This window comes from Phoenix dactylifera, unplaced genomic scaffold (assembly GCF_009389715.1).
Source record: "Phoenix dactylifera cultivar Barhee BC4 unplaced genomic scaffold, palm_55x_up_171113_PBpolish2nd_filt_p 000563F, whole genome shotgun sequence".
NCBI lineage: Eukaryota > Viridiplantae > Streptophyta > Magnoliopsida > Arecales > Arecaceae > Phoenix > Phoenix dactylifera.
Window position 1 is genome coordinate 125,496 of NW_024067968.1, and position 18,381 is coordinate 143,876.

Below are 18,381 nucleotides of genomic sequence, written 5' to 3' on the forward strand. Positions count from 1 at the left end.
TTTTTTTCAGCAAACTGCAGTGCATTTAGTTGCTGCGGTTTTAGTTTTGAATTGTAGCAACAACCACACTGCAATAAAAAACACTTATACAATGCATTACATGATAACAAAAATCATTTATACCATGCATTACATGATGCTAGGTATACTTTAAACATTGCTTTTACAAACATTTACGACTATCAACGGCCTGTCAAGGGAACAGATTCCGTTGTTGATGCTGAGAAGGGAGACATGGTTAACAGTGAACTATCTGACATGCCAATATCAACAAAACCTTCCTCTCCCATAGCTGAAATTTCGCCATTCCAACCATCTTCAGATATCTCTGGAAGGGGAGCCTCGCGTTCCAGTATTAGGATCACCAGCCGCATAGGAGGCCTAGAACTGGAGTTAGGGTGTGAGCAAAGGAGGCCAAGCTTTAGCACCATCTCCATCTCTTCGGCAATATATTCATTCCCCAAGTTGGGATCCCTTGCCTCCAAAATAGTCCCTGCCTTCCAGCACTCCAGAACTTTATCTACCAACACGATGTCTTGTTCTGATGCTCTTATCTCTATTGGCCTTCTTCCACAAGCCACCTCAAGCAAAAATCCACCAAAGGCAAACACATCTGTGCTTGTAGTTGCCTTGCCAGTCTTGGCGAGCTCCGGTGCAAGGTAACCCAAAGTTCCAACCACATGTGTAGTCTGGGGATCGGTTCCGTGATCATATAGTCTTGCCAGGCCAAAATCACCTAGTCTTCCATTCATCTGATCATCTAGCAGGATGTTGCTGGCCTTGATATCTCTGTGAACAACCACCTTCTCCCATCCTTCGTGCAAATAATAAAGCGCGGAAGCTACACCTTTGATTATTTGGAATCTTTGTCCCCAACTGAGCATCGACTTGGGTTGGTTAAATAGGTACTTGTCCAAACTAGAATTGGGCATGAATTCATAGACCAACAAGAGCTCCCTTTTTCTCCTGCAATAACCAAGGAGCTGTACCAAGTTCCGGTGACGCAAGCGGCCGATGCTAACAATCTCTGCGATGAACTCTCTCATACCTTGTCTTGATTCGTGCGAGACCTGCTTGACTGCAACTTGGATGCCAGTGTTCGGCAGCACACCTCTGTAGACCTTACCAAAACCTCCAGCTCCCAAGAGATGTTGGTCTCTGAAGCCCTTGGTGGCCAAGAATAGGTCCTTGAAGCAGAACCTCTGCGGTCCATATTCTAACTCCCAATCTTCAAACACCTCTCTGAATTTAATCCTACTATTCACAAGAAGGATTATGCCAATTGTTATTATTAACAAAAAAAGTATTGCCAAGATTATCAGCAACCCAATCTTCCAAGACTCTAAGCGCGATTTAGACCCTGTGCGAGGGAGGGATGGAAGACGTGAGAGATCTAGTGCTTTGGCCCTTCCATTCAACTTAAAGCTCCAGCCCAGAATGTAATGAGATGTGATGAATGGTCCTACCGAAGAAGAAAATCCAACATACATAGAGTCTGAGATCAAAGAAGAGAGATTGACATTTGAAGACAAGCGTGGAACACCTGGTTTCGCTACATCAATTGGTGCCAACGTTACATTAAGCAGTCCATCCAAGTGACTGTATTCTATCCAGGCCTGTATTGGTTTGCCACTCACGAGGCTCAGGTTCTTGAACCCACCTCCGTCATCATTTGTGTAATAAGCGGCATGCAAGGAGCTAATAGATTTTGGACTGTTAACATCAATTCCAACATGATTATTGTCAATATCGTTAAATTCAGGGTTCAGGTTTGAATCGAACTCGATGGCCACAATTTGGTTTGAAGAATATGAATTGCTTGAATTGAAAAGTCCCAGGAATTGACTAGGTAAGGCATAAGATAGATCTGCCGATTGTGCAAGAACGAACGCAATTCCATGGCCAAACAAGTCTTCATACTTGGGGATCATTGCAAAGATGAAAGAAGTTGAGAAGGAGAGGGCTTTACCAGTTGTCGAGTTCTTAAAACGGATGGGAGTTGGGAGAAAGGCGTGGCCCTTGGCTGGCTGTCTAGTGTCAGTGAGCATTAGGAGGCCATTGGTTGTGATCTCTGCGATGCCATCTAGCCGCAGTTTGGCAGCACCGAATCCATTGTACGTAAAATCTTCATCTTCTGCTGATGCTGTAGCGAGTGTGAGGATGAGAAAGAAGAACATGTTCTTTGGAAACATGGCTTGGGTCTAACTTTACAGGCCTTCTACGGTATAAGAGATTCCTTCTCTGGTTATGATGTTAATAACATGGAAGTGCCATTGATTTCCCATGCCTATCTACTTCATGTCCCATAAATGCTTGGAATACTGGGAGAGAAACAATAAGTAGTCATGGGCCCATGCCATGGCTAAAAGTTTTAATTTATTTTTTTTTGATACGTCAATGACTAGAAGTCTTTGCTTGCAATATATATAGTTGGCGCTTGGAAAGTTGGGCGAGGACGGAAAGTAGTGAAGGCCCATGAGTTGAATAACACTTTTTTTTGGGAGGTTGAAAGATGACTTAGAAGACTTTGCTTGCGATGTGGTTGGCTACATCCATGATGAAACAAGCTATGAAGCAACGCCACATTCACCATTCAATTCCTCGTCTGAGATGGCGCTGATATAATAACCAAGCATCGTAACTTGCACCAATTCCCTCCTGCCATGTTGGATGCAAAATAGAGCAATGGTGCAGCGTAGCATTGTACTTGATTTAGTCATCCTTAGTGACGTCGGACCCACTGTTCTTTCATCGCTAGAAGTGGGTCGTTGATTTTAAGATAATATAGCTGCCCCTTTGGTAAGGGAACAATCATAGCCTATGTGTGCTTTGAATTTTCTCCCCTCTTTTTCTTCCATGCAGCTGTCATCTCTATTGTGTGTCACAGAAAATTCCGGGATGTGGGTCCATAAATGTTTGCCTCTCTTGTACGCAGTAGGAAAATCAAGACAAAAATAGAGTCAAGAGAAAAATATATTTATTTTCTATATGGAGCAATGGTAAGAAGCCAATTAATTTTCTAAGTGTTTGGGTTTTGAATGCCGAATTCTAACTATTACACTATACGCAATACATTGAGAGTCCGTAACATCCAATATGAGACTAAGCCTCGCATTGGACGGGTCTGGCGCCCATTGACCGGCTTGGACTAGAAAAACGAGCCCCTGGCTATGGCATGCGCGTTGCATATGCTGGAGAAGTGGAAGACTCCTGATGGGAATCTTTTTTTCTGTTGAGTCCAAAAAAAAGCCAAAGTCCTAAGCTCGCTAGGAACCTTAGAACTTTTCTATAAAAAGGAACCACCCCATCCTCCCCTTTCTTCATTTCCCCCTACTTTCTAACTGCCAATTGAGAAATCCACCAGAAAATTGATTAGAAAATATCTCTTATTTGGCCTAAATTTTTTTCCTTTTCTTCGACCATCTCTGTCACCAATGTTCACCGTAGAGGACCTCACCCTCTGCCCTACATCGGCTCCTAGCCAAAGCCAGAGACCTAGCCACCAGTGAGCGAGGTGAGACCTGAAAAAGATCGAGCAAAGGGCCACCTATTTGGCCCTATTTTTGACTAATTTTCGTGCCTCTCGCAATCGGCCGGTTGCCACCACTAGTCGCTCTTGGTTTTCTGCTGCTGTCGAGCACTCTCCATCGCCTGCTGCCAAGTCATCGGACCACCACCTAACCTAAGATCCACCCACCCTTCTTCTTCCCCTATTTTGCCAAAGAAGAAAAAGAAAAAAAAAACAAAAAAAAAGACAAAGAGAAGACCCATCCCTCTCTTTCTCTCTTTTCTTTCTCTGTTTTCTCCCTCTTTTTCTCTCTAGGAAGGTACATGGATGCCAATGAAGGGTCCCAGCATTCTTGGTGGACCCCTAGTCGACCCTTGGAAAATGGGCCCCTGATCGGCCTAGTGGCCAGCCGCGTATCAGCTTCCAAAAACCTCGGTCTCTCCTTCCTATTCTAAGAGAGGCAAAGCATCTCTCTTTCTCTCTCTACAAGATCCATAGATCTCGCTACAGAGGTGTCACGACCCCCGCCCCGTTCCCGGTGGGCCGCTGCGACGGTCCTAGGGTGCGGGTAGGCATAAGACCACCAGCCACCACGTAAAACCCTACTACCTATCAATCATCAATAAATCTTGAAAAATTTGGCATGATACATGCACAAAATGATCACCTTTCCTATGGTGACCTGTCAGGATTATCTCAATACATACAACACACTACCTGTCAGAGCAGCAATCACATAATCTGTCATATAATAAACCTGAACAATATATAGCCATACATTATCACAGGCACACAACTGATCTGCACACATATATATATACCTGCTTCCTAATCCATCCATGGTTAAACCCATATCCACAACAGGATCTATGATTGTAACTATACAGTATATACAACAGAAGGTTTATAATACACCAAAAGGGTATAAACCTTTATCTACATTATACTATACTATGGAGCGGCACAGCTAGCAGGCAATCTCTAACCCTGCTCCTCTCTATACAATATCTGCCCTGCAATCAAAAACACCAAACTGGGGAGTGAGTATATGAATACTCAGTGAGTGGAGTAGAGAGTACTATGCACATGAGACAGAATATAATCATGGCTCGAGATGAAATCTCAAGATCAATAACAAGATGAACATGAACTCAACATAGAGAATATGGAGTAAATCATCAATATCACCACAATCAATATCAACTCATCTGAAGCATATATGGAATAATCAAGTAAACATATATGCTACTCATGAATATGCTCAACAGATCATAATGCTGGAACATACAAATCAGGTGTCAATATGCTGAATCATCGATAAATAGCTATCGGGAGGTGGGTCTTACGCCCCAGGCGAACCACAACAACTTCCTACTGCCATATGCATATATAGAATATGACACCACACTAATATGTAAATCAGGGTGTCAATATGCGAAATCATCACTAGACAGCTGTCGGAAGGTGGGTTTTACACCCCAGGCGAACCAGCAACAACTCCCTACTGTCACATGCATATGCAGGATAAGATACCATATCGATAATGTAAAAGCTAGACAACTGTCGGGAGGTGGGTTTTATGCCCCAGGCGAACCAGCAACAACTCCCTACTGTCACATGCATATGCAGGATAGGACACCATACCGATAATGTAAATGCTAGACAGCTATCGGGAGGTGGGTTTTACGCCCCAGGCGAACCAGCAACAACTTCCAACTATCACATGCATATGCAGGATAAGACACCACACTAATCATGTAAATGCTGGCTAGTATCCAGAACAGAAATCCATCTCACATCTACATACTAAACGGCACCTCGCGGGAATTCTACATCCGCGGAAAGCCATACTGCACCTCGCGGGGTCTTACTATGTCCGGCGGCAAGCAGAATATAAGTCGTAGGACCGGCCGATCCTACGCCTAGGGCCGTGCCCCCCTAGGAAGGGACTGGGCTCCGCCCACCCAGAAGGCTACTATGTGCACAAAGGCCGATGTTTAACCCCTATCGACTATAGGTGTCCTGCAGATACTGCCAAGCCATGCATAAATGCCATAATGCACCCTCCCAATACTCTACTAAAAAGGAGTATGATCAAGACTACCACTCACTCGACTCCGACCCAATCATAAACTAACATCAGGGTTGGGAGCGAGGGGTCAAGGGTGTGCAATGCAACTCAATATACCATGAGAAGAGCTCTACAAGTCTTTGAAATAGAGAAAATGAAATCAATTTACAAAAGAAGTCATTTCACAATTCGGATCCAATTTAACTACTCATAAAGGAGTATAATCAAGGCTACCACTCACAAGTCTTTGAAATAGAGAAAATGAAATCAATTTACAAAAGAAGTCATTTCACAATTCAGATCCAATTTGATTACTCATCTACCCCTCGTAATTTCTCTCAATGTTTCCTCAAATGCATGTACAGAATAATCAAGCATGGAGAACAAAACATAGAGGGATCAACCATAATAATTAATCAATAAGCTCAGGTGGAATCAAGTCACACTTGGCAACATTCATGAAAATGAATAAGGAATGTGCTCATGGTGCAAAGTACAAACTCCCACTCACCTGCTGATCCAGCACGGCCTCGATATGCCTCCAAAAATCTACAGCTGGCAATGGGGAACTTCTTCCTCTTGTTTCCTAGCTTCTTGCCCAATTGATACATGCATTTACAATACATTTAGTTTTATATCAAGGGCCATAATCTACGTGCCAATCATAAATATATAAAACTTTAATTGATTCAACTCCCCCGTTCCCTAAATCTTTTCTTTTCTTTCTTTTTTTTTTTATTAATTAACTCACCATTTATGTGTACTAGGAATTCTCTTGCATGAGTACAAGGTCCTCTTAGCTTAATCTAGGCTTAATACCCTATTATAGCATGAAAACCACTATTTTTCCACCCGGATGAACAGTAATCCGGACCAACAGCCGGTTACTTTATCCCGGGTTTGATCCACTTTCCAGACTCCAAATTTGATAAAATTTTTACTTAACATTCTACACTCATAGGGAATTCCAAAAAGGTAACATGCATCACCATCGGAGCCGATTAACCTCCGAAATAATTCACCGAAGTTGGGACTTCGACATAGTTTTTCTGTAGTGCCGGAAAAATTTGTCAAAATCCGATTCTTCCTCTTTTAACCGCCTCTACGACCCTTATCCGACCTCTCTGGACTACATCCACCTTTTGTATAACCTAATGTCATCAAAAGACTAGATAGGGACGGATATTTACCTTTTTCTTTTTGGAAATCGAGGTTCTTGCGTAGAGGGGAATGAGATCTACACTTTTTCCTTCAGCTGGCAGCGCAACCGGAATTCCCTTTCCTTCCTTTTTCTTCTTCTTCTTCCTCTTCTTTTCTTCCTTTCTTTTCCTCTTCTTCTTTTTCTTCCTCTCTGCCGCCTGAGACTCCCCTTTCCCCCTCTGTTTTATCCCACGGACACGGCACCAATCCATGAATTAAGTCACATCAAAATACTATTCACCCTTTGTTTAATATTATTAAATTCCCATTTTGTCCCTAACAATTCAACATATCTACTGTTATGCCATTAACTTTTGATTCCTTTCTAATTTTACCCTTACCACTTCAACGTATCTACAACTATGTCATTATCTTTCGATTCCTTCCAATTTTACCCCTTATATCAATTTTAAAGGACTATTCTATCCCTTTTTATATAAAAAAAAATTAAAAATTTTGAGGTTATTACAAGAGGCCCATCTCTATTTCTTGTAGACCCAAGTTGGCATTGGAAAGAGACCTTAAACTGCCTTGGTGCCCAAGAACCTGTCGGACCAATCACCCTAGCTTCTGTTGAGTATCTTTGAAACCCACTATCAATGACCTCTATTAAATAATCTTAGCTTTGATCGAGTCATTGCTTCATGATTCATTGATCAAATCGTTTAGGCCTGAATCATCAGGAGCAGTCATATACCCGATCAAGTGTCCTCTTTTCTTGTTCTTTTAAGTCATCAAATAGGAATAGATTTTATTCTTAGTACTTTAAATAGGTTTAGCCGATTTGCCTAGTGAATTATTAAGGCTCAAAGTAGAAACGATAATGTGAGATCCAGCCTAGATAGGCTATTTTAGGCTGAAGTCAATAGTTTTGGGGTAAAGTCAGCAGCCAAATTGACTTCAACAGGGGAGAGTGGAAACAGAGGATCGCGATCGCGATCCTTTGCTTCTTCTTCGCCTCTTCAATCGAGCGCCTGATCGCTCGCCATTGGGGAGAACTCTAAGGGCTGTTCGAACGGCCGCGAGACATCCGAACGGCCGCCGACCGTTTGGTCGGTCATGCTCGCCGCTGCAAGGATCGCGGGCAGAGCAATGACTCCAACCTTAGCCCCTTTGTGATCAATCTATAAATCCCCCTCTTTTCTTCCTCTGGATCCCCCACCAAGCACCACCTACTCCTCTGTTCCAAGCCTAACTGAGCCCTCTCCTCCCTTCTCTGTCTCCATTTCCTTTGCTTCAGGGCTCCTTCTCCACATTTTGAGTGCCGCCGCTACTAATTAGCTGGACCTAGCCCCTCTGTTGAGATCCACCACCACCTCCGTCGACACTGGTGAACTCTTTTTCCCCCATGTTCCTCAGTTTTAGATTGTCACTAGAGTTCCCTACTCTTGTCGCCCCTGTATCTAGATCTGGACCTTTATTGGAGCCTAGGTACCATCATCGGAATCCCTCTCTCTCCTCCTTTAGTCCTCTTCCCTGTCCTTTTGGAGGCTCGAGAGTCTGGCATGCTCATTAGAAACTGCCGCTTAGTGCTGGCAGACGTCAAGCCCAGCTCGGTGTGGCTATGCCTCAAGATAGAGCAACCTCTATCTTAGTGAACTAAGCCTCAAGCCTTATCATCTCTAGTTTTTGGCCTTCTTCCAGCTGCTGCTCAACTTACTGTTTTGGTGGCTATGCTTCATTACGCCATTGGCAACCACTTCTTTGGTCTCCCTAATGCCTTCTCCACCATTAAATTTTTCCCACGATGACTCACCTACTATTTGATTTTCATCTAGCCTCAATGGCTCAAGTCATAAACTGCCTTTGCTATGTAGACCCCTATCCCAGATCTAGTTGTCAACCACTCAGATTGGATCAGATTTCGAGCACCATGAACTACTAGCTGACTAAACCCGAGCTGAGATTCTCTCTTCTTTTTCTCTTTCTCTCTCTAGATAGGCTAAGGAATCCTAGTGTAGGCGCTGCTTTTCCTGTTGTTCAGATCCAAGTTGACCTAGTTTGGAGTCTTTGAACTGCCCCAGTATTCGGGCAGTAGACCAACCCATTATTTCAGCCTTAGATAGAATTGGCAACTTTTGATCTTCACCTGACCCGTTGAATCCTCCTTGCTCGAACTGACCTGGGCAATCGATCACTATCACCAAACCGACTTGATTTGGAGGCATGAGGTCGTTCTCCAGTAGTGTTTAATTTTGACTTCGTTTAACTTCTGAAATGATGTTAAAATAAATAATATTTCAATGATATTAAACAGGTGCACCTGACCTATTTGCTGAAGTGAGATTTTAAGCGAGGAGAGGTAAATAACCTAATGCTTTAAAGTGTATTTTCTAAATTTTTGGTAAAACAATAATTATTTGATTAAATATTAATTATGATAGCTATTTTATACTTAGTTAAATGGGTCATGCATGTTAATGTTATAATTATTTTAAAATATATTATGTGCTATGTTACAAAATTTGAAAAATATGACTCGGCAAATCATGAAAAATTTATTTTATAAGTATGCATTCTCAGTACGGCTATGATTTGATCTGACCCCGCTAATAGAGATTATTCGTTGACTCGATCGACTTGTAATCTATGAAAAACTGGTTTCAACACTGCACCATCGAAACTAGAATAATAATATTTGGGATACCATGCCACCGATGATTAAGAATAGTACTTTTTGGCACTTTGTGCATTCTGACCCATGCCACTAGATTATGTTGCCATAGCCTAAATTTTTATTTCTAATTTCTATTTGCCATTTTTTGTAAAAATTATAGTATATTTCAAAAGAAATATGCATTATTTGAGAAATGATTTATTTTTTAGTCAATATTTTGTGCTTCTAACTAAATTATTTGACATGCTTTGACCCCATCTGGACTAGTGTAGCTCATTATTATATTTTTCTATTTTTTAGATCCAGATGCATGATTGCTTAGGACTTGGGGAGTGCGCTAGTTCTTTTTAAGATACTTTTAGTTATTAGAGTTTTAGTCAGATTAGTTAGAATAAATTATTTGATAGTTAGTAAATGTTGACTTATGTCACTTTGGAACTATTGTAAGAACCATTAGGATAAGTTCTTAAATAAATAATTTTTTAGAAATTATTATTACTTTGATATGATATGTAGCCTTACATACTTGTATGGTTCACGATACGGGTATACAGCGTCTATTATGCTCTGGGTTTGTGGCATGATAGATTTGGTGGTATCAAAGCTTAAGTTTAAGATTATTATGGATCGTGATTGAAATAGTCGTATGGAGCTTAAATTTTAGGATTCTTAGGTTCGTCTGAAAGTTTGAGAGATGGGTAGAAATTACACAATGGGACAATTGTCTTTGTTTGCTTCTGTTATTGATCAATTTGTGTTATCTTATCTGAATTTTGTTCGAGAGGCCTATTAGAATCAGAATATGCTTGCTAACTATGCTTGCAGCCAAAGTTGAATAAAGTATTTTGAAAGTTTTCTTGAGGGAGCAATTTGTATTTCAGTTTATGATTAAATTAGATTTTGACTAAAATTAAGTGAAGTACTAGCCATGGAATATTATTGTATATTGTAATTATTTGTTTATTACTATATAAGTGATTTTGGAAGTTCAACTTGATATAGGATATTGTGATGTTACTTCTAGCTTGAAGTTAATTATTTTGGTGGCAAGTTAAGGTTCATTTATAAAATATTGTTTAAGATTTGGGCTAGAAAATATTTTATGATATTCATTGAAATATTTTTTGAGGATTGAAATCTATATGTGGATCATGCATGAAACTCTTATGTTGAAGAAAAATATATTTGGGATGAGACTCTAGAATTTTTTCTTTGGCTTTACCTAGAATTTAAAATTTTAGATCGTTTCAGTTTACAAGCAAATTAGTATTTTAATTGAAAGTCATTAAGTAAATTTTGAGAATATTGGTGGTTTGAATTATTTTTAAGCTGGTCAACAATAATAACTTTGTGATTTAAAAATATTTTATGATGGTTTTTCTTATTAAGGAGATTTTCGTTGTCAAAGAAAAGAATAGTGTTTTAGATTTTGACTGATATGGATATCATTGTGCTATTAGTAGGTTTTTCTATCTACTGTGGTAAAAAAAATCTAACATCTGAAGTCTAAGATTAATGGAATGTTGGTTCCTACATTAGTTAATCTTGGATTTGGAATGTTTTAATATAGATCTCTTTTCTCTTAGATTTGTAGCTTATGCTTTTGATAGAGTTCAAAAATTATTATCAATCTTGAAGCATATTTTACGCTCAAATGTTCTACTATAGATAAAGTAGAGTAATTTATGATCATGTGATAGATCAATTAAATTAACATTAGTAGATGTTTTGACAAAACGAAAATCATGTTGCAAAATATGGATGCAATTCAGAATTGGGAGAATTGGAACAGTTTATTTGTCTTGAGAACAAAAAGGAGGAAGCTAGAAAGGGGGTGAGACTATTAATAAAAGGATGAAATAGTTAATAAATATATGATATTTTGAGTAGATCCTCTAAATTAAGGTAACTAGTCTCTTTACTTCAGATAGTCTAGTAAATTTACAAGATCATGTATGCTTGCAATATTGCAAATAAAAATATTTTTCTTATTGGTGGAATTGATCTCAATGTAAAATCATAGAGTTTATATCATTTTTTTGTAAATCTTTAATCTAGATTATTAGATTTTTGTGAAGTTAAAAAATTAAAAAAAAATTATTATTATAAATCAAGGTTATGAGTTGATGAGAGATTTTGTATCACCATAGGTGAAATACTAGTGAAATTTCATGAGGCCTAAATTAGTTAAAACCTAAAAGAAAACATTCGAGATGATTGAATATGCTCACGAACGAGTTAATGTGGAATCTTTTAATTTATCGGAGCATAGAATTAATATTCTTAAAAGAGAGATCATTATCAAATTGTATAATGGAATTGTCAAGAGAATTTAGAGTTGGCTTAGTTCAAATTGGATCTAGAATATGATTACTTGATCATACAATGGTACAAATATGATAATTATCTCGAGGGTTAATCATGATCTAGTGTACTTGGAAAGTAAGGATAAAATTTTTGTTTGGATTTTATTAAAAAAAAGGATGATGATCTGGGATCATTAAGAAATTTTAGACAATATTGATCAGAGTTGCGCAGTGAAAGTGTGGTAGACTGAATCATTTTTAAACTAGTCAAAAATATTGATTGTATTTGGAATATATTACGATGGAACACTTAATTTTTTTAATAAAGAAGGCTTTTGTCAATAAAAAAAGGTAAATACTGTTGATTTTTAGGTTAATCATGATATGACTATATTATTCTCTTCGATTGATTATTCCATAGTTGGCTATGTTGAATAAATCATGTATCATTCATTCCCACTATATTATTTAAAAATTTAAGTTAAATTTTAAGCCTTGTGACATTGAATCATGGTACCAATACTTTGCCTTCTTGCACTTGCTCTTGTGATTTGATGCCAATCATTTTGAGATAGATCGTTATTGTCTAATGCCCATCATTACATGTTCATTTTGTGAATTACATTTCTAGCCATATAATGATTTGACTGTAATTAAGGTTGGTCATTATCATTTGCGGGATCAGCACTCTACCATAATAATTGTATTGATTCATTTCATTTCAAGTTCTATCCCAAATACAAGTAATTTTAATTGATCTAATCCTAATTCGATCGAGTCTATACTTGTGTTCACATCAAGATGATGATTTCAATCTCAGATTTTAGTTAGTCACTTATCTAGTGCTAATCTTGCTATATAAATTTTTTGATAATTGATCCAAATTTATCTATCACACTAATTTTGATCGAGAAGAATGAGATCTTGGATTTATGGTACTTTTTGGGCTAAGCACCTTCAAGTTTGGAAGGTCTAGATTGTTTCTCAAATGTCGAGAACGAAATTCTTTTAAGGAGGGAAGAATGTAAGATCTAGCCTAGATAGGTTGTTTTGGGATGAAGTCAGTTGTTTTGGGCTGAAGTCGGCAGCCCAACCGACTTCAACAGGGGAGAGTGGATTAAAATAGAGGATCGTGATTAACTAAGATTGAAGAATAGTTCAGGCTTGAAGTTTTCACTAGCAAACTTGGCGATATTGTGGCAGAATTTTAGTTTTTTAATTAACTATGAATTTGTAGTTGGCGACTTTATAAATTTGAGGTTGGTTTTGGTATTTAAATTTGGATTTACAACTCTAAACCAACATTTATCTAATTATTTAATGGATGATGGATTTAGACCTTTTATTTTTATTTGAGACTATGATTCTTGGCTTAATGTTATTATGAGTTGTACTCTCAGTAGCATGATTATGTCCTGGATTTGGTGCATGACATTCTATCCTCCATTAAGAAAATGACAATGGTGCATCTACTATTATCAGAGCACACGTATAGTATCTTAACATTATAGTCTTCTTTTTCTTGGGACCAGGGGATGCTAATTTTCACCTTGTCTATCCTATACCTATCCCACCTTTTGGGGCCGATTCCAACAAAAATTGAACCACCGACCATATCTTGTCCTAGAAATAAGAGGTGATATCAGTCAAGAAATATTGGACTATAGTATCTTGATCCTATCAAACTAGAGAATTTTTATTGCATTTGTAACCTTCATTAGCAGACTCATTTTCAGTTTTGCTGATCAAACTAGAGGTTACCCAAGGAACGATGCATAGCACTAAATGGGAAGGTATTGGAAACCCCAACTACATCTAACATATGAAATAGATGCATAGGGTTATTGTGTTCTACCTGCAATACAATCATAAAGTTGAAAGTACTAATATTTCTAAAGGAATACCATTAGATAAATTTTCTTAACCAATAGGGTAGATTAAGAAAACAACAGTAACAATTGCAACACGAGCTGAATATACAACAACATTCCAAGAATGTATAACCAGACGGAAACTAAGTTTCCACTCACGACCCATATAACAAACTATACCAAGTAAGAAGTATAGAACAATTAGCTCGCAAGGATTGCCATGGTATAACCACTCATCAGCAATTACCGCTTCCCATATCGTGTATCAGTAACTGCAGAAGTAAGAATAAAGGCCTCGGAGATAATGTTACCTCCCTAAAGTAGACAACCATTTAACTAATTGTGGTATACCATTAATATTAATCATGGCATAATGATGCATCAAGTTTTTACAAATATTTTCCGACATTGTTGAACTTTGATGAGATAAGGGTATTTTGCATGTGACTTGATATTCGACTTTCCAAGTTTATGGAGTCCCTATCTATAATTAAATAAATAGGGCAATCATTTCTACAAATTTCTCATTTTCTATAAACTCCATGTGAACCTGGACAGAAGCTCTATAAATATCCAAGATTAAACATATAGAATCCATATTTTTATTTTTTCCCTTCGTTATAAATAATTTGATGGCTTTCTTGCCCTTGAACTCCAGGAACTTAGGTTTGCCACTTGAATATTGTGCTAGAAAATATGATATCTGTCAACAAACTAAACCAACTTCACCTGAAAGCTTATTCAAATTGAGGTTGCATGTCATATGCATTGTCTTCTTTACTAGATTCATAACTCATCTAAAAAGCAAAGTAAATTTTGCATTAAAAAATTGTAAGCCAATAAAAATCTGTTCAACGATCACTAGAATGGAATGCAAGCTTTAAAGTTAAATTCTTCAACTGTTTTTGTAGGAAAATTCTTCTACTATACTGTTTTTGCAGTGCCTGAGATGTAAGATTAAAGACTATGGACGTTTCAATTGATCTATGTTGTTAGACACCATGATTGTGCATGCCTTTAGACTGACCATAGCTTGAAAGCTGAATGTAAAAGAAAGCTATAAATGGTTTTGTGGTATCTAGCAAAAGTAAGTGAAACAATAAAAACAAAATATTTTCTGAGATAGTATGTTTAAGCAAAAGTCTTGATCTGTAATCAAGTAGTTCTATTATGCAATAAATATTATAATTTAGTGCAGGAATGCAAGTTAAACTTGACTTCGGAAAGAAATACAAAAATAACAACATAAAAGTCCAGGAAGCCTTCTAGAAGGTAATTTAGAAAGCTAAGAGAAGCACCTGATTACATGAAAAACGTTCTTCTCATTCTCAAGAAAAGAACAAACAAATTAATATACTAACCTCCATAGGTTGTATACATCAATAGGACTAAGGCTGCAGATTTGGCGAGCACCATCATTCACAATTCACCATGTTTATCCAATACTTTGATTGTAGCTAGAAAAGTTGGTAGCATAGCATTTCATCCCATTCTAAAATAAAAATGGAAAGGAGAAAAAGGTTAATTCTTCCACAGTTCTATCTTATTGTCCCTCTGCCTACCTCTTTGCTGCTGCCCAAATCTATGTTGCTCTCCTTTGTCTCGTCATCACCATATCCTTCGCCAGCTTGGACGAAGTAAGGTACTTCTCCCGATTTATTAATTTAAAGAAAAAAAGTAACAACGTTAGGCTGCAAGTCACGTAGCCGACCAAATCCCTATCCTGAGCTATAACTATGTGTGGACGTATCAAAGTAGACCACCATGTCAAATTGTCAATTGCCAACCATGTATGATTTTTCTTGGGCTTCGCTTGAAAAGAGGATTGGCTCTTTGCCTGCGGATGGAACAGTTTATGATGCGGAGAAGCGTGGAGAAAAGGGTTCACAACGCTGCTGGATCCGAGGAAAACTCAGAACCAAGTAAGCGCTGCAAAATCACAAGCAAAACTCTGTCCTGGAACCAGAAACAGAGCACAAAAACAGGGGATTCACGCTGTGCTTTCAACGTGTTTTCTCATTAACAATGGCGGCTGAAAAACAATAACCAGGAAGAGGGAAAAAACAAGCCCTCCTTGCGATTCCTCATATAGGATCGCATACACCCTAACTCATAGCAAACGGACTCAGAGAAAACTAAATCCTAATCCTAAACCAACAAGTACTCGTAATTCAGAAACTTAATCAAACAAAGATGCTAAGCCTGACTTAAGTCAGGAACAAAACATAAGAAGGACTCTTGACTTGGCTAAACCAGAATTCAAATGCAAAAGGACTCTTAATCAAACACTCAATGGATTGATCTCCACGGCCACGGATTAATCTTCACGTCCACGGATCGATCTTCACGGCTGCCGCGTTCACAATCAGCGCCCCTGCTCCATGGCTCCGTTCCACAGAAGAAACCTGTCCTGTATCAGTTGTACAAGTGAAACTTGTCATATTATGATTCTTCTAATTCTTCAGCATGCTCTGGTGATGAAATAGTGATGCCCCTCCCATCCTTGGGCATTTGCGGCAGCGAAAGATTACCATCCAAGAACTGCATCACTTGGCGCATGGTTGGTCTTGCTGCAGGCACAGGATGTGAACAAAGCAATCCCATCTTTAAGATCATTTCCAATTCCCCCAGATGGTAATCACCTCCCAGTCTTGCATCTGGAACCTCTAGAATTACTCCATTCCTCCAACTCCTCCACACCCAGTCCACCAAATGAAGGTCCAGTGATTCTTGTTGCATTATTGGCCTCCTTCCACAGACAACCTCAAGTACGAAAACCCCGAAGGCGAAGACATCAGTGCTCGTAGTTGCCCTGCCTGTTTTAGTGAGCTCTGGCGCTATATAACCGAAAGTTCCCACCACATTAGTGATTTGGGGATCGCTACCATGATCATACAATCTTGATAGTCCAAAGTCTCCCAACTTTCCATTCATTTCACCGTCCAGCAAGACATTGCTTGCTTTTATATCTCTGTGTAGAACAATCTGCTCCCAACCTTCATGCAGGTAGAGCAAACCTGAGGCCACACCTCTGATAATTTTTAGTCTCTGGCTCCAGCTAAGTGTCGTTGGATTGTTTGCGTCGTAGAGGAACTTGTCAAGACTTCCATTGGGCATGAACTCATAGACCAAAAGGACTTCCCCTTTCCTACGGCTATAGCCAAGAAGCTGGACCAAATTGCGGTGACGGAGCTGACTGTTACTCGCAATCTCCCCAACAAACTCCCCCATTCCTTGCTTAGAATCATGAGAAATCCTCTTCACTGCAATTTCAGTTTTAGAGGTCGGCAGCTTGCCTTTGTAAACTCTTCCAAAACCGCCAACTCCCAAAAGATTTTTCTCGGGAAAGCCTTTGGTAGCCTTGAATAGTTCTTTATATGAGAATCTATGAGTTCTATTTTCTAGATCCCACTCTTCAAGAACTTCAGCATATCTTGCCTTTCTTCTTATTATGTAAGCAATACCGCAGGCGGTTATAGCTATGAACACCACTACTCCTAAGGACAGCCAAATTATCAAAGACGTTGGCTTTCTTCTATGCTTTTTCAAAGGAAGCGAAGGAAGGCTGGACAGGTTGAGGGCATCCGCTTGCCCATTCATCTTAAAGCTCCAACCCAGAACATAATGGGATGTTAGCATGGAGCCTGTAGAAGAAGAGAAGCCAATATACATGGTATCTAATATTACCGAGGATAGATTAATGGAAGAAGACAACAATGGATGACTTGGTTTGGGCACACGGATGGGGGATATTGTTACATTTAGCTTCTTCTCTGGATTGCTATAATCTACCCATACCTGCATTGGTTTTCCGCTTGTAAGGCTGAGATTCTTAAACTTGCCAATTTTCTCGGTGAAATATGATGCTGGTGCGGCGTTCATGGACCTTAATCCGTTGACATCAATTCCGAGATGGTTGTTGTCGATATCTCCAAACTCCTTATTGAAGGTGGTGTCTAGCTCAATAACAAGGACATGATCTGATGAATTGCCATTATTGGTAGTGTTGAAGAGACCAAGGTATTGGTTCGGCATAGCCCCAGGGAGCCCCCTGGTTGGAGAGAGCACAAGTGCAAGTCCATTGCCACCCACATCTGGATATTCGGGGAGCATTGCAAAAACAAAGCAAGTAGAGAAAGTGTAAACAGTACCATCTGAGGTGTTCTTCAAAAGCAGTGGCACTTTGTGGAATGCATGTCCTTGCTGGTGGCTTGTAGTGTTGGTTAATCTCAGAAGGCCATTGGGTGTGATCTCTGCTGCGCCATCAAGGTACAAGTCACTCCTTTGGAATCCATTGTATGTGAATGCATCATATTTGGTTGCTGCGATTCCTGTAAGCAGACATGTGACCAAAAGTAAAGATAGTTTTCGCTCCATTTGGAGAAACATGGGGATTTTCTTTTTGAGCAATTCAGTGGTTATTTGCCACACATTATGATGTGTAGCTATTGGCCTACATGTCATTGAAGTGTAGTTCATCCACCCACATCCAATTCAATGTTGAAAGATAGTCCAAATTGCTGCATCAGTGGACAAAATTTGCTTGCTTATGGGCTACGCAAGTTCTTGTGAAGGGCACATGGGATGACTTTGAAGTTTTTGCTTGCAGGTTGGTCAGCACTTGGAAAGTTAGGAGGGGACAGAGAGTAATGAAGGGCCCATGCAATTGTTAGAAGGCTTTGGAAAGATAGAAGGGGACAGAAAGTAGTGACTAAAAGTCTTTGCTTGCAATAAACATGCTAATTATTTAGTCATCCTTGATGACACCGTACCCATCCTTCTTGCATCTCGAGACATGGGTCATTGTT

General features: G+C 39.1%; 2 protein-coding genes across 2 annotated transcripts; both read right to left on the minus strand.

The window, feature by feature from the left end:
- Positions 1 to 2,331, minus strand: LOC120106545 (L-type lectin-domain containing receptor kinase SIT2-like). The gene has a single exon (XM_039119499.1). It carries the CDS (start codon positions 2,190 to 2,192, stop codon positions 183 to 185), a length of 2,010 nt encoding a protein of 669 aa, XP_038975427.1. The 5' UTR covers positions 2,193 to 2,331; the 3' UTR covers positions 1 to 182.
- Positions 2,332 to 15,569: 13,238 nt separating this feature from the next.
- LOC103699192 (L-type lectin-domain containing receptor kinase SIT2-like) lies at positions 15,570 to 18,037 on the minus strand. Its single transcript, XM_039119500.1, has one exon. It carries the CDS (start codon positions 18,035 to 18,037, stop codon positions 16,016 to 16,018), a length of 2,022 nt encoding a protein of 673 aa, XP_038975428.1. The 3' UTR covers positions 15,570 to 16,015.
- Positions 18,038 to 18,381: the final 344 nt, after the last annotated feature.

What these genes read in the sequence shown, in the direction of transcription:
- LOC103699192 (XM_039119500.1), bottom strand. Translation starts at nt 18,037, where the DNA reads ATGACATGTAGGCCAATAGCTACACATCATAATGTGTGGCAAATAACC.
- LOC120106545 (XM_039119499.1), bottom strand. Translation starts at nt 2,192, where the DNA reads ATGTTTCCAAAGAACATGTTCTTCTTTCTCATCCTCACACTCGCTACA.